At 40.2% G+C, this 21367-nt stretch overlaps 1 protein-coding gene across 2 annotated transcripts in view; it reads left to right on the top strand.

Annotated features, from left to right (window-relative positions):
* The window catches only part of TNS3 (tensin 3), a 125236-nt gene extending 117015 nt beyond the window's left edge, over positions 1 to 8221 (top strand). For both annotated transcript variants that reach the window (XM_084222384.1, XM_084222383.1), the window contains 4 exons: positions 3475 to 3643; positions 4571 to 4639; positions 4769 to 4795; positions 5735 to 8221. In XM_084222384.1, coding sequence (XP_084078510.1) covers positions 3475 to 3643; positions 4571 to 4639; positions 4769 to 4795; positions 5735 to 5879 — 410 coding nt within the window. In that variant the 3' untranslated portion in view covers positions 5880 to 8221. The remainder of the gene's footprint in view (positions 1 to 3474; positions 3644 to 4570; positions 4640 to 4768; positions 4796 to 5734) is intronic.
* The last annotated feature ends 13146 nt before the right edge of the window (positions 8222 to 21367 follow it).

The raw sequence follows: 21367 nt of genomic DNA, 5'->3' as shown, positions 1-21367 counted from the left end.
ACTACATTTGCCCCTTTCTTTTGAGTTTAGCCTACCATTGGATCCACAAGTGAGTGTTGTGGCAAAGCATGTATTTCTAAGAATGCTGCCTCATTGCCCTCACGCATTTTTAGAGCACTTCTGAAGGGCAGTTGTCAAACTGGCCAGCTCTGGAAAGAGTTTTGCTCTTTGCTTGTGCAGCAGTCTGCTTTGACTTCAAAATTTGAAGCACCGCTTCGAGTAGTGCTGTAATTGAGCAGGCACGTGTGGCTGAGGCAATGGCAAACCTTTGTGAGGCTGCGCTGCAAGTGAGCACATTAGCTCGCTAGGTGGTGTTTGTTGTGGCCAACAGGGGAAAAAAACCAGAGAATCAATTTTTGTAGAGCTTTACTTCTTAGAAAAGCTATCAAAAAGGGCATATATTATCTTCCAAGAAATATTGGTTTCTCCTTGCTCAGACAATGCTTTTCAAAGAAAAATAATTATTTCTTCAGCTGCAGTAGTAGTCAGATAAGTCTTTATGGGAGCTGTGGAAGGGGCTGACAGCGGGCCTGTCAGCTAAAGGAGCGAAAAGAAGCAAGAAAAGAGCGAGAAGAAGCATGAAAAGGCCGATAAGGAGCTCTCTCCAAAGCTATCACCAAAGAGACCGAGAGAAGAGAAGAATAGAAGAATGATAACACCTTTGCAGCTGGACAAAGTATTTTTAGAAAGTTAGTTAAGTCACCCTATGTTGCACCAATAGAATCATGTTGATGTATAGTGACCAATAGTACAGGTAGAAGAACCATAAACAACTGAACAGTGTATAAAAGATCAGCCATGTTCAGAAATAAAGAGTTGCCAACTGAGACTGCTTGTAGTCTCTGCTTTGTGTCGTGACCGCCTCAACAGCGACAGGGAGCTTTTGTAACATGGATCATTTAGGGTACTTAATACATTTGGTTTTAATCTGTTTTGATGTTTTTGTTGTTTCTAAACAAGGATTTGGAGCCCAAATAGATAAATTAGCTATGAAAGGTTCTCAGAGATTTTTTTTTTTTTGCCTTTTGCCTTGATACATCAGGGGTCCCTTTCGAGTCACAGAAGCATTCCAAGTTGTGGAATTCAACTCTGAAGTGTAGATTCAAAGCATGTTAATTGAGTCCTTTCAAAGAAACTTTAAAGCAGATATACTTTCTCCCTGCCCTTCTATACCCACACTTCTCTCACTCCACAAGCAAAAAACCAGTGTGCTTTCCTCAAAGGACTATTTTTTATAGCTCCCTGAAAAACCTAATGAGCATTTCCAGGTTCTAAGTGCTGAAGCTGATTAGAAATCCTTTGCTTCTTAGACACTGACAATTGAAGACGGGAAACCATACAGATAAGAGGCTTTTCCCTAGAATACACCTTGCTTTATTAATCTTCCTGTTCAGCAGCAAAATTTTCTGCTCAATTAAGTTGCAGTTCTTAATTCTCTTTACGCTGATACAGTCAAGAAACTAAGCATTCTGAACAAAGGACATTCCCAGTCTAAAAGCAGCATTGTTAAGCTGTTGCTAGTGGCACAGATGTGCTCCAGAATGTCACTTGTGAAAGATAAAAGTAGCAACATCGCAGGGCAGCTGTATTGAACAAAAGGTCTTCCTTTTCTTGTAGCTTGGAGCATGGTTTCTCCAAGATTACTGTTCTCAATACCTTGTCAGGCCATGCATGATTTAATGACAAATCTTTCTGTGTTTCTCATTACCTTTCCTTTTTAAGCTGACGCGTTTTCACTTTGCAACACTTCTGGAAGTTTCTGTTTATTATTTGCTGTGCTACAGAAGCAAAGGACACTGTATTGGGTAACTTCTGTTTGAACTATCACTTTGAAGGCAATCTAGATCAAATGCTTGGGAATTTCATTTAGAAACAAAGTCTGAAAACAGTCTGTTGATGACGATGCACTGTGTGGCAGAAGAGGAAGGGGCTCTCATGTGTGTGGCTGTGGAAGAAGGGAAACTTACTGTTCTGGGGAAGGACCCACAGGATAGTGAAGAGCTTTAGACCTGTAGCGACCATACACAGTGGGAGGGGAGAAGAAGAGAGTTTATGGTTTGGAATGTTCATTAAAGTTTTGGGTTGCTACTCATCATCTTAAGTCCTCTGTGCATGAATTTAACTGATTGAAGCAAAAGTTCTTGAAATTTTCACAGCAATGCAAAAATACATTTTTGAAATTTTACACTCTCAAATCAGATAAATGAAATCTCAGGATCCCTTCTTTCACTGATGGACTCCAGAGCTTGAAGTTACTGGGCTGATCAATATGCTGGAGTCAAACTTAGGCTTATGCACTTTTTAACTGTATGATTACTTGGTTGTTTTGAAAGTGCCAGTGTCTAGGTCTATAATTTTATGTAGATAGTCATAGGAAAAATCTTAAAATAGATTACAGAGTAGCTAAATAAAAAGATAAACTGTTAGATTAAATTAAATGTTTGCTTTCATAGCAATGTTGGCAAGCCAAATCAAACTGCTAAACAATTGAAATGTAACCATGGTAATCTGTATGTGTCAGCTGACATAGTTGTAAATTTTTTTCCTGGATACCTACACAAGTGTTTTTACCAAACACGAAATCTCTTGGTGCTAGTGTTTAGCTATGGATGTGCATAATCATTCTTGCTTGTTCTTTGTTCGTAAATTTGACTTTCTACCATAGTTCCATAGTAAGTGTATGAATAATTCTGTTACTACCATATAATAGTCCACATTTTAGATGCCACTGTACTATGGAGTACTATAGAGTAGTACACTACTACTGTATAATGCTATATAATATTAATACATGCTTTCTAGTGCTCACTGCAGATTTGATACAAAGCCGTGTAAAAAAAGTAACTGTTTGATAACCTTAGAAACCACTGAGTATCTATTTTATAGAGATATTTCAGAAGTTGCTAATATCTCTAGAAGAGGAATAGTACTTTTAGAAGTAAGTGCATGCTGAAGTAAAGAAATAAAGAAGTAAAGTACTGCATGCTGAAATAAAGAAAAGGCCTAAAAGTGTATGTCAGTAATTTTTATCAGTATGGAAATTGTTTTACTTGCTCTAAAATCATTAAAAATACGCAATACTATTAATGAGAATTAAAGAGAAATGAGCTTTGAAATAACGCTCAGTTCTTTCTGATGTGAAAGCATTCTTGTCTTGCCAATCAAGTGAATGGTTTCATTTGAATATAGTTTAAATATTTGAAACTTTAGAACATGTGAATGTATGCTGCAAATGTGTATTTCCTTACTGGCTGATGTATTTGAACTTAAAAGCAAAATATCCCCATTCTTTCAGGAATGCCTTTGCTCCAGTACTCCCTACAAGTGTACTCTCTGCTGTTACTTTGTATTTATTTAAATTTCAGGATATCTATGGGTAATAATCAGTATATTAATTTGCTTTAAAGGTATTAAAACCAAAGGGAGAGTAAAAAGCCTATGACCTCTCAAAATCTTTCCCCTCTTTCATTACAGCTTGTAACGTTTGGTACCTGAATTCAGTAGAGATGGAGTCCCTCACAGGATACCAGGCAGTACAGAAGGCTTTGAGCCTGACCCTGATGCAAGATCCATCTCCTGTCTCAACCGTTGTCCATTTCAAGGTGTCTGCTCAGGGAATCACACTGACAGATAATCAAAGAAAGTAAGCAAATAAGGATGGGAAGGGATTATCTAGCCCTGGCCCTGTCAGAGGGGATTATCTGGCCACTGTTGATTTGATGTTCCTAGTTACATTTTGCAATCTCTGTCTCAGAGGATACCAGGATTATAGGAATGATGGTGACTGTGTAAGATTTGGAAGGTCACTTTGATAAGACATTTTTTATTGTTATTTCTTAGGAAAGTAATGGCTTTGCTAGCATTTGATATTGAACCTATACTGTGAAGTAATTTATCTTCATGATGTCTTTCAACAGTATCACTGAACAGAGCTGACTTAAGCAGATGATGTGTATCTCCAGGATCTGAAACAGTGTTTTGGATAGCCTGTAAAAAACTGTGATAAAAAGTTAATTTATATTTACTTTTTTCTAAGTGCTAGTTAGGCTACCACAAACTCTTTCAGTTTGAAAAATTACAATAACAAAGGAAGGACAACAGGAATTCATTATAGGTAAAAAAAAAAAAAAAAGTGCCAGACTTCTTCATTCCATGGGGTTTTCAGTCATTTGTAGCAGATCACAGAACCTTTATCTTAATGGTAATGCCTAGGAGTGTGAATATTTTGAAATGTAATACAATCAAATTATTCACAAGTTCCACAAAGTTGTCTGTCCCACCAAAATAGTATCTAAATGGCCAGTTTTTAGTAAAAATACATTTCGTACTCCTAGCTCTTAGCTTCAGAATCAGTTTTTCTTTAGTTCAAAAAACTTTATGTTAGTCCTTTAAACATGTATTTATTAGGTTGGAGCAGTTCAGATGAATTTCAAAGTCACTCAAAGATAGCAAAAAATATTGTCTATAATAAATTAAGACTAAATACAATTTATTTTTCAGATTAGTTTATTGTTTGGAATTCTAAGCATCTTTACTGTTTCTGAAATTCGTTTTCTTTCTTCCTACCCAGACTCTTTTTTCGGCGACATTATTCAGTCAACACTGTTATTTTCTGTGCTTTGGATCCACAGGACAGAAAGTAAGTATGACAAGCAGTAATTTTAATAAGTTATTTGTATCATGCTACCAAAAAAGCCCAACAAACAAACTAAAACGAACATTTTTATTTCTCCATTCTATTTTTTTTACTGCTCTCTTAATGGACAAGGTGGATGAAAGATGGCCTTTCTGCAAAGTAAGTAGAGTCTCTTTTAAATGAATGTTTGGTGTTCTAGATTACTGTTGTCTGAGAAGTGGACCAGAAAGCATTTTTTTCAGAGACAAAAGTCTCTTAGCCCTCTGTAACTAGACATTGGTTACTTCATCTACACCTCTACAAATTGGGGCCTAATTATGTGATGGGTGCGGTGGGAGGTCTGGAGCCAGAGCTCGCATGGTTTATTTAGATTGTGGGTCAGTGATTTGACTGTGGTTTCAGGCATTTGAGATAGTCACTCTCTCAGTTTTGTGTTCCACTTGTCCAGCAAGACTTAACACAAGCTTTTCTCACTTAGACTCATAGCTTTAAAAAAAAATCCCTCTCCTGGTACATGGATGAAAACACTCCTAGTAATATTAGTGTGTGGCATAAATACATGATTACCTGTGGATTGCAAAGTGTTTTCTGTTGAAGGCAAACCTTGCTGTCACCCTTAAATCAAAAGAAATAACTTACACAGAGAGGCTCAGCACTTGTTTCTGAAAAGGAACAGAAATAGATGGCTTAAATCCTTTTTCTAGTACTCTGTCCACTAAGATGTGTGGCCCTCAAAATCCTCTCTTTGGGCAATCCCTGACACGCCATGCCACACCACACACCCCTCAAGCTAGGAGAACAGCAGTGTCGAATCAGATTAAATATATGTCCAGGGTTAGCAGCATGTCCCTGGCAGCCAACAGTACAGGATGCCATATGGAGAGAGTAGCAGGAAGGGGACAGTCTGCTTCCCTGATTCTCTTCTGAGCTGGTTGGTCCGTCTGGACCTCTGTGTTTAGCAGCCACATGGAACCTTGTCCATCAGAACAGAGAAGTCTGATATGTGTGCTTGGTTTCTGCAGTATCTTTTCTGTCTTATGAAGTGAGGCAATGCCTATCTGTCAGTTCTCTGACATACTTTGATTGCTGCCCTTGCAGAGTGTTTGGGTTCATTGCCAGGAAGCAAGGCAGTGCCACAGACAACGTATGCCACCTCTTTGCAGAACATGATCCAGAGCAACCTGCCAGTGCTATTGTAAACTTTGTATCAAAGGTCATGATTGGATCCCAGAAGAAGATATGATGCCTTTCCATCCTTGATTCAGAACTCTACGCTGACTTCACCGAAGGAAATCACTGTGAGAGGGAGAAAAGCTATTCAGCAACAATGTCTGAATATTGTCATTCCCAATAAGGAAAGCAGAGGATGATCTGTGTATTGTGTTTGCAAGAGCTCAGGCTTTTATTTCAACGTGCCTCACAGAGCATTATTTCTTTGTTTTTATATCAGAGGACAAAACAAAAGAAACTGGGTGCCACCCTAAACCACGTAGCCCTTACCTGAATGAAGCATAAATGAAGAACTTTTCTCCTGATGGGTTTCTAATGTATCTTCATATGCTGTTTCTCATAGTTTATTGGAGCAGAAATACTTAGTAGATTGCACTACTTTTTTGTTCAGGAAGTGTTTTGTAAAACCTCCACAAAGACGCTTGCCATGGTTGCATCAATGGTAGTTATAGGACTTGCAAACGTGCTTTTAGGAGAATGATCATCTGAGGAAAACTATTTGCTCTTCCCTTTGCCTGTGATCAGTGATGAGAACTGAATGGAGAAGGGGGAAGACGGATGTGAAGAGAACGTTTGTGCAAGTTGTTTTATGGTAAGAAAGGAGTGGCAGTGTGGAATATTCAGGAAGATTGCTCTGTATTTAGTGTTAAGAAGGCTGAGCTGTTTTAGTTTGAAAATTTTTCAATAGAGCTGAAGTGGCAGAACAAAAAGAGGTGTGAAAATCTGTTCTATAATTAGGAGGTTTTTGTAATTTTTTTAATATGGAGAACTAAGCAGGGAAGATTAAGCATGTTAGTAATTACAGGATAAAAATGAGGGAAAAGCAAAGAGGAAGATTGTATAATTTATGCATTTTTACCAGTGACAGATTATTTATAGTGGATCTCAGATCTTGGTATGTCAGAGAGATAATTCTTAAACTATACCACTGTTGAGCTTTACCTTTAGCACTATTTTGTGTAAGTAAATGTGTGTGTAGCCTGTGCCTTGCTAGAGAAAATAGTCTGATATTTTGTCTTTTGTCTTACAGTGACAAGACACTTCCCTGTTTCTGCCTCTACAATACTGTTTTATTCCCCTACATAATATGTAATTATATTTACAGACTCTTCTACCCCATTATTTTGCTGGAATTTTGAGGATTTTTCATCTATAGGAACTATATTTGATTTGCTATTCCTTGAGCTAGGGAATCTGAAAATGAATGGAATTTATTTTGTTACTTTGTCCCATTTCTTGAGAGCATTTATGTCATGATTTCTACATCCAGCACACTTGTATATATATATATCTTTTTCTTTCTTAACACATTGATATTTGAAATACATAAGAAAGTGCTATTTAGCTTTATAGAAAATTGATGCAGTAGGTTACAGTGGAAGCCTGCGCAAGGAGAGTAAGCCACTGAGATCTCCTGTGTAGTTCCCATTCATTCAAAAAGAGCAGTACTAGACCCCTGTATGAGAACTGATGGTTATAATGCAACTTTAGTGTGGCGAGTGCTGAAAAATTTCATTGCTTCTATTTCTTTCATGTGTAGCTGTCAACTTTATGTTAATAACCTGAGGAATAAAATAGCATTCTGTATTTTATATGTTGATAGATGAGCCACTTCATCCACTCGTAGATTTTGATCTTTTTATCCACCAATTTGAACTACATTTGCCCTGTATAAAATATGGGGGTTTTTTAACAGCTCTCTTTGTATTTCATTAAGTATTTAGGACCGTGTTAAAACTTATTCAGTGACCGTAGCTGGAGTGTTACCAAATTATTTGTGTAACTACCAATTTTGTGTAAATAACTTTGTTTTTTAAGAGGAAGGTGGTGAGGAAGAGAGAGAGAGAAGAAATATATGAAGTTTAATGTATTTGGACCAGAAAGTGGTTTATTAGTAGCAGTAGGCATTGGATATCTGTAGAAGGGTGAAGCAATCCAAAGTGCGGAATTCAATAGCTACCATTGAAGCAAAAAAGGCAAGTACCTCTGATTAGTAACACACAATTCTGTTCTTTTGGCACAGAGGTATACTACTTAAACAGTGTTTATGTACCATCCAAGAAAAAGAATGCAGTTCTTACATCAAGGAGCTTCGCTCCTTTTATGAAATGTGAGAACAAGTTTTCTTTTAAGATTCTTTTGGTGTACTAAGATTCCAGTTGCCTAATCTCATCACCCTGTTGGAGCCCACAGAAATTCTTCAGCTGACATTTCAAGTAGATTTAAGTCTCAATTAGATTTTAATCTGATGCGTCGTAAGAATTGAAATAAGGAGGATTTTTTAAAGTATATTTTTTCACTTATGTAGATAATAAATTTTAGTGTGTCTTCTTAGACATTAAGTGTTGGCCTTTGGGCTGAAAATAAAATGTCTTTTTTTCCCTGTGTATTGTCGTTTCCATTCAGGACCTTATTTTATATTCCTTGTGCTTTCTCAAGGTTTGCTGAATTCAAAAGCATGAGGGATTGCATGCTGACACTCCTGGTGGTATTTTCTGGGAGTTTAGCTCTACTTGCTAAGTGGGAAAAAAGAAGTTACCCTGTTTCTAAGGGAGATTTTCTATTTTGCATTCCTTTGGATGGTATATTGCCATGTGCATTTGCTTTTTAATGAATTTTAAAATGGACAAAGCAAGATAGTTCAGTATGTACCATTATGTAGTCTGTGTAGAAAAATATTCATGGAATTTATATGTTCATGGCAAATATAAGACTAATCTTTATATAGCACTTTCTTTCAAGATTTTTGGTAGATGTGTATATGCAATTTCATAACTAATGGCAGCAAATTGACACATATATTTAGCCAGACTCCTGTTAATGTGGTTCATAAATACACTATTATAATCATAAGTGTTAAACTACAGAAATGCTGAAAGCCACGTTTTTTATTAATGGTTTCATGTATCCAATACTGTCATTAAATATTTAATATTTCTTTCTTGTTTTTTACTACTAGTGAAAATTTTAATTTTTTTTTCTTGAAACTGTAAAGAAGCATCTAAAAGCCTTCAGTACATAAATAAATGTTCTATAAATTCTTTGTATAGTCATTTTCTCTGCTCTTCAGATACCGCCTCTTTCAGATTATAATAAAATTACAAAAGTGAAATTCCACCACTCAGTGTCACAGAGCAGTCTGTTTTGAAAGAAAGTTACCTTCTGGCATTCAAAAATCAGCTAATAAGCAAAACCTTCTTCATGAATTAAGAATAATTTGGGTGCGGGGGTTTAATTGGAAGAAATGTTTGAGATTTCTTTCAAGGACTTCAGATGACTCTGTGTTAGTGGTTCAAGTCAGTTGAAGCGTATGATTTTCCTAGTTAATTTGTGGTTATAATGGTATAAAAGTATCTATTGCTTGCATTGCATATTTCAGTGTAAGAAGGAAGAATATGATACAGTCCTCTGAGATATTATAACCATTTAACTTTGCCTCCACTCTGCTTATGCTGGAAAACCTTCCAGAGTGGGCTGAGAAATTTAACCCCTGGCTGAAACAGGTACAAAATCAGTACATCAGCCAGACAGTGAAGGTTGAGTTATATACATGCTTTATCAGGTTTATTTCTGAGACTGATGAACTCTGGTATGTCAGGCTTATGCCTTTCCTGTGACTGTCTTGGTTTGAAAAGACTGCTGTCTGCTGGGAAGGCAGGAGCCTCCCCTGAAATGGAAAATGTAAACTCCCTCCCTCTGAATTGTTATAATTTTGAAATTAAGGGGCTCTCAGGCAAAGATGTGGGAGCAGGAATAACAGTTCTTTCTTTAGTAGGGGAGAAAATTAAAATAAACAAGGCAGTAATACAAAACAACACAGACAGAGTCAGAACACAACCTGACGCCCTGTTGGTCAGGGTGTTGGTAGCAGTCCAATTGGGATTGTGGCTGCAGCCCTCCTGCAGTGACAGGTGTGGTTCTGTTGGAGCAGTGATCCTGCAGAAGGGTGTCTTTTTCCTCTGAAGGCCCAGTGGTGGTGTAGATGGGCCTGGACTTCCTCTGGGAATCCAGTGGGAAAGAAAGCTGCTCTGGGAATCCATTGGGAAAAGGCTGCCTGTGGTGTTCCAAATCTCAGATTATATCCAGGTAGGAGAGCTTGGCTCCTCCCTCTGGGCAGAGCATCTCACAGTGGGATGATGTGATTTTATCAGTTATGTAGTGAGGCTCAATGGCCCCTTAACAGAAGATATTTACCTGGCGGGAGAAGTGGTTGTGGAAGGCAAAAGAAAAACTGCCCAGAACAGTAACAGAAGATAATTGCCATACCTCTAACAGGTGATAATAGAATACAGACCCCCACCCACATCTTGCAACCAGGACAGTGAGGCATACAATGGCAGGAATTTCTATTCCGTGTGCTTGACTCATTCATCAGTACAGGTGATTGTGAGGTTTATGCATGGTTGTAAAGTGACATTTGTCCATTAAAAGTGTTGGTCTTTTATTAGAATGAATTATAATGTGAAACAGGTGACAAGGATGCAATAGTAAAATGATCTTTAGTGTCAAGAGTCCAGTCTCTCCTGTTAAACTCTTGGCCTTGAACCTGCATGCCATTGTGTATGTGTGCTGCTGTTAGGTGCATTTTAAGGCTGCTCTGGAGTGTCTTTGCTCCAATGGAAGAAAATCTGCTTTCAGGATTCATCCCAGATATTTTCACAACTAGTTTTTATGCAGTTGTTCTTATACCAGTGTTCCCTTAGTATGAATAACTGTTCTCTCCTTGAGATATTTATAGCAGGAGTTCTGCTCCCCCTTGTGTCCCTCAGTCTTCTTTTGGCAAGGCTAAACAAGTCAGCATTTGGCTTTTATGTGCATTTGTGTTTGAAAGGCTGTTTTTTGTCCATTATGTAATTTCTTTGGAGAGACTGTTAAGTATACAGCCAGACACTGAATAAAGGGACAGAAGCTGCTGCCTTCTAATTTTTTAAATGTTTGTATTAGAAAACTCTTGGAACAAGAAAACTTGGCCCATGAGATAGGCAGAATAAATCTCTCATGTGCTTCTGCTGTTGATACCTAGAATAAAGGCTACAGTAATGTAAACTGCATCAGGTGGTGTGGACAAAAGAAATCACAAGGGCAAATAGCTGAAGAAGTTTTTAAAAGCCAAAGTCAGAAACAGGAAGCTTGCAGGAGACCGAGCACATCTGGCAAACTACCAAGAGGGCTATGGGTAGCTTTTTAGAGAATTAAAGGATCTTGCTGAATAACTGAGAAGGGATTTGCATCACATGTCACAAGGGATATCAAATTGGAACAATTCCCTTTCTTTGAAGACGTTTAGTGTCTCACAACATACAAATGTTTGGACCAGTTTTAATGTTTTATTATTTGCAGAATCACAGTGTGGTTGAGGGTGGAAGGGACCTAAAGAGATCATCTAGTCCAACTGTGTTGCCTAAAGAGGGACGTCTAGAGCCATTTGCCCACACAGCTTAAATTTACCTGGGGTAGAATCTCCAGTCTCCCTGGTCAATCAGTGGTAATTCTTAGTCACCCTCACAGTGTTTCTTAATATTTAGAGGTAACCTCCTGAGTTTCAGTTTGTGCAAATCACCTCTTGTCCTGGTAAGGAGCATTACTGGAAAGAGTCTGGCACCCTCCCTGTATTTATACACAACGATGAGCTCCCCCTGAGCCCTCTTTGTCAGGCTGCACAGCTTCCACAGCCTCAGTTTTGTGTCATCAACAAACTTCCTGAGGATACACTCTCCCTGATCATCCATCCAGATCATCGATCAACGTGTTACGAAGGACCCAACCCAGTATGGACCCCTGGGGTAGACCACTAGTTACTGGCCTCCAGCTAGGCCTTGCACTGCTCATCAGCAGTGTCAGCACCCAGCTATGCAGGCAGTTTTCAATCCACTTTGCTGTCTGCCTGTCTAGCTACATCAACAGCTTGTCTATGAGGCTGTTATCCGAGACAGTGTCAAAGGCCATACTGAAGTCCAGGAAGACAGTATCTACTGTTTTCCTTGAGCTAAGCCACTCATTTCATCACAGAAGGTGGATCAGTGATGACGTACCCTTAATGAAGCCATGCTGACTCCATGGAGGTGGACAGAGGGCTGGAGTACCTCCCCTATGAGGACAGACTGAGTGACTTTGGATGGTTTAGCCTAACAAAGTGAAGGCTCCAGGGAGACCACGACCTTCCAGTACTTAAGGCTTACAGCAAAGATGAGGAAGGACTCTTTATCAGGCAGTGTAGTGATTGGATGCTGGGTCAAGTAATGGTTTTAAAGAGAAAGAGGGTAGGATTAGAAGAGAAAATTCTTTGAGTCAAAGGGTGGTGAGGCACTGGAACAGGTTGTCCAGAGAAGCTGTAGATGCCCCATCCCTATAAGTGTTCAAGGCCAGGTTTGATTGGGCTTTAAGCAGCCTGATCTAGTGGAAGATCTTCCTGCCCTTGTAGAGATCTTTAGGGACCTTCTCCAACTCAAAACCATTCTATGATCTATGATTCTGTGGCCCACAAACAGGTGGTGCTTTGCCTTGCAGAGATTTCTTCTCAGGTACACAATATCAGCAGTGTTTTATGGAAGGTGTTCGGGGTTGCAGCTAATCACTGGTGCCTTTACAGTAAGGTAAGCAGTGTTTACAAATGAATTCACCTCAAATTTCTGCCTGACCTTTTAAAAAAACTAAGTCTTTAAAATTATTAAAATACATTTTCATAATTGTAAAAATCTTCTAATGTCTTTGGCAGTGTTATTTGAAGAGTTGTTTAAAAAGCAGAACTAGCTTTTTATGTAACAATGAATTATGTTCTGTTACATACTGTCCTCAAATTTTGTTTTAAATATCTACAGCTATTTGTATCCAGTCTAATTAAATCTGACTTTTGGATTTTTTTCTGTTGCCACCTGTATTATGTACAAGTCATGATTTGTTTGTAAAGCAGATGGCAGGTATGAAAGAAAATACAGAAAAAGAGTTGGATTAAATGCTCTATGGATGGGGAATCAAAATGTGGGATGGAATTGGCCCAGGAGAGCCATATGCTTTTGTTTACTCTACTAGACTAATCCGGCTTTAAAAATAAACAGACCTATGTTGATTGAAGTGCTAGTATCAAGCCTTTCTGTTTGCAAGCTAATGCAAAACTCCCACTAAAGGTAATTGTTTATACCTAGGGTATGCGAGTGATCAGAGCAGGCCCAGATTTCAGCAGGAAGCTTCACAGCACACAGATTTCTCCCTGCATATGAAAATAGTTATAATACTTTCATATAACTTAGTGCTACACTAAAGTTGGAGTCATATTCTCGTGTAAAAGCATGTTTTGCTCCAACTGACAAAAAGACAACAACCCCTACAAGTAACTGCTAGTTGAAATAATTTTCCTTGTTGGAGCACTCAAACAACTTCTAAGCACTTCAGTCTCTTTCCATAACAAGTACCTGGTACCAGGTATTTGAAGTAGCACTTAGAAGTCTGTTAAGGATTTTTGTGAGGAAATGTGGCTTAACATGTGTCAGTATGTTGTCAGTGTGTTCTGTCACAAGGCAGTTAAGAAAAAATCCCTAAAGGTGGTATTGATCATGTAGTGGCATAATTACAGTACATGGTATATACATGCACTGAAACCTGTATGTAAATTTGTTCCTGTCAAATATATGTTTAGTCTCATGCCAATTGACGAACATCCAGATTTGGTATTTTTTTCTGTATTACTTCTTACATGGGACCCATCCACACCTGTTTCTCAGCAGAAATGGAATAAACATGGTTTGAATCTCTTCAGTGGTAACATTTAGTCACCTTTCACTGTGACTTAAAACTTTTGTGCCTTATTTTGTTAGAATAACATGTTGAATAGCTCAGAATTTTGCTTGCTCCTACCTCTGATACATTTGTTAGGTGTGGAATACTTCCTGGCCTAAACCTTAGTCCAGTTCATTGAGTGACATGCAGTCTGAGTGTACATTTTCCTGTGTGCACTGTCACACAATGTATTTGTTTTGCATGGCCTGGTTTTTGGTAGCAGGGGGGGGCCACAGAGATGGCTTCTATGAGAAGCTGCTAGAACCTTCCATCATATGCAGCAGAGCCAATCCCTGATGGGTCTGAAGATGAATGTGCCTCTGGCCAAAGCTGTGCCAATTAGAAAGGTTGGTAATGTCTCTGTGATAACATATTTAAGAAGAAAATCAGAAAGGGAGGGCACAGTTTTTCCTAGCCAGACATGCCTATATAACTTAGATCAAAGTTACAAAGGGCTTATATAGCTTGAGTTATAAGATAGCTATATAACTTAATATCAATATAACCCAAATAATGACTTTTTATATATATGTATGACCTGATACCTTGTAACCTGAATCATAGTTTTTTATACCTATATAGCCTGATATAAATAACTTTTTATACAATATATTGGCTAGTATACGGTTAACTAGTTGCTTAATGCTGAATAGACAAAAAAAGAAGAAAAAACTCACCAGGTGGATAGCTTTAGAAATAGATAAGTATAGTGCTTATAAAAAATTGACAAATATAAAGCCAGTTAGCCACAAAACAATGAATTTAGGCCGGTTAAGACCAGACAGACCAAGGAACACCATAACTGTACATGATCCAAAGAAAAAGTTGAAAAGTTCAGATGTGAAGAAGACTTTGGAAGCCTTCATCAAAGACCCCTGATGACCCCCAAATTGGGGAGATGCAAGCACAGTGCAAAAGAATTAATAACCATGAGATCATACGATATAAATTAGTTCCGGTGTTTACATGATGATGTTATAGTTACATAGTGATGCTAAGCAATACTGACTATAAATATACCACAGTGTGGAGGCCTTTGAGCCTATTAGGGAAACTTCTAGGGTATTTCCTTGGAAGAATTTCCTAGAGGCTTTGAGAATATCCCACTCCTCAGGGTGAGTCAAAAGGGGCTTCTCCCATGATGCCCTGTGACATTATGTTAATCTGCCCTTTCCGCATAGGTCACTGCCCTTTGCCCTGCCCTTGTACTACCCCTGTGGTCCCAAATCATTGGCTCCTGACCCTGTACTTTACGCAGGGCCCTGCACTGTTTGCCTCTCTTTGTCCCTGGAATCCTTCGGCGTGACTCTACAATAAACCTCGCTGGAACTCCATACAGAGACCATTTCCATCATTCTTCGCTGACCTGTCCGTGGTGTGTGTGAGTGTGGATTGAGTGACTGTCTGTACCTGCCAAGTGGCTTTCTCAGAAGACACTTTTGGGAAGGTAGCAGCTAACACCATCCATATTACTACGTTGCTACACCACAGCACTTGACGGAGGGGGGTGAGTTAGGCAAAGCTATCCCGCTCACCACCACCGCTGCAGTAAATACCTGCTCTATAGAGCAGGTCTGTGGGGATTTATTTCCAGCCTATCGTTCAGGCATCACAGAGAAGAGAAGGAAGTGAGAACATGTGAGGGAAAACACCATGGCAACACCAAGGTCAGTGGAGAAGGAGGGGGAGGTGTTCCAGGTGCTCAAGCCTCTGCATGCCATGGTGATTGATGACCAAGGTGAAGCAGCTGTCCCCCTGCAGCCCATGGTGGAGGGGCTCATGCTGGAACGGGTGGATGTTTGGAGGAGACAGTGAAGGAGGCTGTGATCCAGTGGAAGGCCCAGTAGAGAGAGGGCGCCCCTGCTTCCAGGCTGGAGCAGCCTGTTCTTGGAGGACTGCACCCCATGGAAGAGTGACCCGTACCACAGCAGTTTTGGGAGAACTGCTGCTTGTGAGATTGGACCCATGCTGGAGAACTGTCTCCCATGGGAGGGATCCCGCGGTCTCACAGGGGAAGGACTCCTCTCCCTGGGCAGTGGGAGAAGATCTGGGGTGACGAACTGACCAAAATCCCCATGCCCTGCCTCCCTGCGCTGTCAGTGGGAAGGAGGGAGGAGCTGGGGGGAAAAGGTGTTTTAAGGGCTTATTTAACATCTCATTATCCTCCTCTGATTTGGTTAGTAATAAATTCTCTTTGCAACTTTAAGTTGAGCCTGTTTTGCCCTTTAAGTGTTTTCTCAAGGTCCTTAACTCATGAACCCTTTGTTAATTTTTTATTTTCTTTCCTCTGCCCAGCTGTGGCAGAGGAGGGTGAGCGAGCTGATTTTCGTTTTTGCCTGGTGTTGGGCCAGTGTCAAACCATGACACACAAGGCTTTTTTAAGTACTGTGTTCACAGTAAGGCTGTCTAAGTGTGTATGTACTTTCGGACTCAAGCAAGATGTTGCTGAGATGTAATAGATAGGATTTCTAGAAACTACTGGAAAGATTAAAAAATTCCACATGAGTTTGAAATCATAGAACCACTAAAAGAAAAACAATGTAAAATATTTGACAAGACTTGATTATTTTTGTTTAGTGGAGATGATTAATCATGTATAAAATGGTAGGTGCTTGCATGGAAAAATCCAGTCTCAAATTTTTGTCTTTACCCTAGACAAGTAGTTGTTGGCAAATAGCTGTGAACATTAATATTATGGTAAATTTGTGAATTGTGATTTCTGAGGTGGGTAAAGTTGTAGGGGTATGTATCAAAAAAATCATGACTTTCACCTATTCCTCCTATATTTAATTGCAATAGCTGAGGTTGACTTAGTTTCTCTGGACATGTATCTCTGTTTTTATGTGTTTGTATTCCAGAGCTAGCTTTTGTGTCCTTAAACCTGTGTGCTCTTATAGTCATGTAGAATCTTGCCCACTATCTTCAAGGTCCTTTTGGCTGTCTGAGAAAGGAAGAGCAACATGCCTTAAGAGGAAGGTAGCAGTATGGTATGCTGTGAAAAAAACATAAAAACTTGAGCCTTGGAAAAAAGGAGGCTGCAGAACTAGATCTAGGCTTTTTGGAAAGTGGGATATTGTGAACAGGGAGAATTAGTGGGAATTTAATAATTTTTTTCCTTAATACTTATTTCTACTCTAGTTAAAATATAGGTGGTTGAGACTTTAATTTGCTTTACATTCAGGTTTACATAAGGGCAGTAATAAAGGAAAAAATTGTAAAGTGGAAGATCTAAGATGACAAAACCAGGTCATTATGGAAAATGTAAAGTCCTTTCCCTGTTAGCAAAAAATGCTGACCTTGAGAAATAAAAAATTGCAAAGAATACTCAAGAAATCAGGAAAGATATCCCAAAGGCTGTGTCATGGTTTTGGGCGTTCTTGGGTGCTAGATCTCCAGAAGTTCCTCAGGATTAGAAACATGCTTATTTTTAAAACTTATAGCTCAGCTTCTCATGTAATTAGCCATGTCTGAGACCTTTATGAGAATACAAGGCCAAGTGCAATGAAAAAAACTCAGTAGAAATCCTGATTTTTTTTGCCTTTTTGTCTCCTCCTGATCTGACCTCTTGCCAGCTAATGCAGACACAAAGCTGTAGTGATGCAGTTCACAGTAGCACAGCCCTATGAAGGTTTCTTTGGGAAGTAACAGCTCTTTGAGACTGTTACTCTGTTTTTCTACTTCTTGGTTTGCACCTGTTTGTGATGGACACTGAAGCAGCACAATGGGCAGCAGCTGGTACAAGAGAAGGGACACACATGGAGAAGGCAGAGCTCTTCTGAAAGGAGGTTGTTCTCCCCCAGCTGATCTTGGACCTGCTGATGAGTGTTGGCAATGCAAGCAGTGACAATCCCACGTAGCCACTCTCTCACTCTCCTGCGGTGGGATAGGGGAGAGATTTGGAAGAGTGGAAGAGAAAACTCATGGGTTGAGTTGGTAAAGGCAGGTTAGTAGGTAAATATCGGAAAGCAAGGCAGCCCCCAATGATGGGAGGAAAGACAAGGAGGACTCCATTGCTATCAGAAGGCTAATAATTAATACTATATTATTTTATACTATATTACACTACATCTAAACTGAAACTGCACGAGCACTCAACTCAACAGCACAGAATCTCATGACTGTCAGCCGACAGTTCCGAGACACACACACACATGGATTAAATTGGTCAGTGAATCAAAACATTCACACCAGAACCCAATTACCAATTCTCTTCAGTTAAACAATCTTCCACCATGCATTCCACTTGTGAACAACACAGGAGCAGAAAATGAGATAAAAATTGTTTTTTCTTTCTCTGAGGTTCAGAGAATGTGAATCCCACAAAATCCTTGGGAAGTTGTGCCTGGCTTTGCTCTGTGAAGAGAAATGCGGCCGCAGGTAAAGCAATAGCTGCATGAGCAAGCAATGCTAAACAAGGAATTGGTTCAGTATTTCGCATGGTAAGGCTGTTCTTCAGACAAGTTGTGCAGCTGTGGGATGAGTGAGTTCATGGTGCACTGGGTGAAGATGTGGCTGAAGGACAGAGCTCAAGGGTTGCAGTGAACAGGGCCACATCTGGCTGGTGCCTGGTCACCAGCAGTGTTCCTCAGGGCTCCATTCCAGGGCTGGTTCTGTTCAATATATTTTTCAGATCTGGATGCAGAAACTGAATGCATCATTAGCAAGTTTGTTGATGATTCCAAACTGGGAGGTGCTGCTGGCGCTCCTGAAGGACAAGATGGCTTGCAGAGGGATCTGGGTAGCTTGGAGCATTGAACAGTGATTAAAGGGATTAAATTTAACAAGTCTAAATGCACCTAGGATGGAGTAGCACTTGACACAAGTCTAAATTGGGTGAGGAGTGGCTGGAGAGCTGCCTTGCAGGAAGGGGGCTAGGATTGCTGCTTGGCAGCATCAATATCATGTAGCAATGTGAGCCTGGGCAGCCCAGAGGGCAAACCATGTCCTGGCATGCATCAAACACAGTCAGTCCAAAGAGGTGATTATCCTGCTGTATTCACTGTTGGCACGGCCTCACAATTGGGTATCATGTGAGACCCACCATGTAAAAAGGATGGGAAGGTTGTTGAATGCATCCAGAGGAGGGCAACAAAGCTGGGGAAGAGACTGGCAGGTATTTTCTCTGAGGAGCAGCTAAGGACACTGGGCTTTATGTTGTCTGGAGAGAAGGAAGCTCAGGGGTGACTACAGTGCTCTCTGCAGCTTCCTTAGGAGGGGTAGTGGAGACATGTGGTGGCCAACAGGTGGCCTGGAGGCCTCACAGTTACAGATAACCCTAATTAAATAACTCAACCAGTCTAGGCTGTTAGGGACGCAGACAGCTGTTGGCAGTAAGCCAGGCGGTAACAAAATGCAGCCAATGGGGACCAACCATATGGGCTTTCTAAAACTATATAAAAGAAACTCAGTAAAAGTTGGCTGTTGTGGCGTGAACCTCAAATGTCGTGTCGTGTGTCTGTCTTGATTGTGACAAGGGGTGATACCTGAGGTGATCGGTAATAGCCAGGCCATGGGGATAGTGGCAGAGATGGAACCCCAGCAGAGGAGGGCAGCCAGGGAGAGCTGCCTGCAGTGGGGTTTGCTGCAAAGGTCTGGACTTTGTAAATAGAACATGGGGACATGGGGACTCAAGTTTCCACTGAAGAAAATGCCATGGTATCGGTATGGACCCTCTTTTTATGCAAACGGAATAAAATACGTATATGAACAGGCTCTACAAGCCTTGTTGGGGCTTGAGAAGCCTGGGGGACACCGCAGCCGACAGTGCCACTGTCAGTGCCTGAGGGGCTGGAGGCTGTGAGTGGCCCTAGGGACAAGCAGACCGGAACCACGCACTGCCAAGAGCCACCCCGGAGCAGGTGACAAGTCACATCATCTAGCAATGACTGTCTACAGCCAGAGCCCAGCACAGTGTTCTGAATCAACCACGCTGAGAGTCACTATCCTGGAGGGGGCCCAAGCAGCCACCCCTGCCCTGGGATTGGGGAACGGGGCATGGGCAAGGCAGCCATGGGGAGCGGCGGGCGGCGCCTTCCCGGCTGCTGCAACCTGCCGTGGCCTGCTTGCCTGTGGTGGTGCGGGTGGCTGATGTGCAGAGCAGAGCCAGAATTATTTACCGAGTTGAAATGCATTGAGGAAGGCTTCTTTGGTGAGGTCTTCCAAAGAACTGATAATCAGACACAGCAAGGCAAGTGATTACCACAGAAATTCTTAGCCAGAAAGACGCAACAACAACCAACAACTTGCTAAATTTTGAAATGTCTGGCATTATGGAATTTGAGGACCATAACTGTGAGTTGTTAAATATTGTTGATGTTTGTCAAGTCTTTTTTTATATTGCTGTAAACTTTGAATTAACAAAAACTACTTAGATTTGATTATGATTTACACAACTCTTATGAAAATCTGATTTATTAAAGGTGAAATTATCTTGCAGCATTTAACTATGCACAGGAATGATTTCTGAAGATTCTGGTGTTTAATTCTGCAAACTAGTTTTAATATTTACCCACTTAGAAATAAGCTAAAGGTTTTTAAGGGTGCCTTTTTGGAATTGGTGTAAGATCATGTCAGCTGCAGGTTACAGAGAGGGATGTTGTTAAGTGTACTGATGATGCATTTGCAAAATTTAGTAATACACTACAAAATTGAAATCAAAATCTGAACGTCATCTTGTCTCTTAAGTGTGTATTTTTATTAAGCTTTAAACTCAATGCCTGGCACACATAGGGATCCAGCCGTAACATATTTGATGTTAGTTGTGTGCATTCCTTTGATTATTTGTAAGTTTTTTAAGAAACGTTTTCAGTAGATATTAATAGAGGTTTGTTTTTAAGATATGATATGGAAAACCTCCCAGCCAGGGTCTTGGCTCTGACCCAGCTGTGTCCCTGGCTAGCAGAGGAAGTATGCCATCAAACCCAGGTGTTTCTGTCCTAAAAATGAAATCAAGTCACTTCGAATTGTAAATTTGGTCTTATAAAAGCTGGACCCCCTTTCTCAAAGTAGGCTTGGAGGTCTTGCCCAGGAGGGGCTTTCCAAGTCCTGACTAGGAAAAGGAGCTCCCCCAGCTATGGGTGATGGTAAACATTTAGGCAGCTGTAGGCATTTTTGTTCACTGGTGCTTATTATTTTGTTGAATGTATTGTTTTACTGTTCATGATGGGATAGGTGCATGTTGTCCTGAACACCCTTCTGAATTTAACAGGTTGAATTATGTTGATTGAATTATTAAGACTGAGAACAGAAGTGGGTACTGATAACCTGAATACATCTAAGTGGCACTGTCTACAAGTATGTATTATGATTGACCAGTGCTCACTAGTCAGGGCCTGCACGAACATTGAAACCTTTAAATTACTCTATTTAAGAAACTATTGAACTCCAGACTGACAGCCAGCATTCATCTTGGGTATTAGTTTAAGGCTTTTTAAAGGATTATCCAAAGATACCATAATCCACTGAATTTTTGATCAGTGAGGCTGACTGTGGGTACTGAGAGTCTGGTCAGAGAAAGTCAGATAAACTTTCCCAGACATTCCAATGGGAAGTTTTGAGAAAACTCAGAGAAAGAATTAAAACAATCCTGCAGCTGGTGTTTTGAACGAGTTGTTTACTTGTAAGAGGTGCAAGAAGGGTGTTGTTCCTAATCAGCCAATGGTGTGAGGGGTGTTGGTTAAGGACCAGTCAGGTCCACCTTTATTGTAACTGTCTATAAAAAGAATGTGT

The sequence above is a fragment of the Fringilla coelebs genome (assembly GCF_963513975.1).
Source record: "Fringilla coelebs genome assembly, chromosome: 1".
Classification (NCBI taxonomy): Eukaryota; Metazoa; Chordata; class Aves; order Passeriformes; family Fringillidae; genus Fringilla; species Fringilla coelebs.
This window is presented reverse-complemented; position numbering and strand designations above follow the sequence as displayed.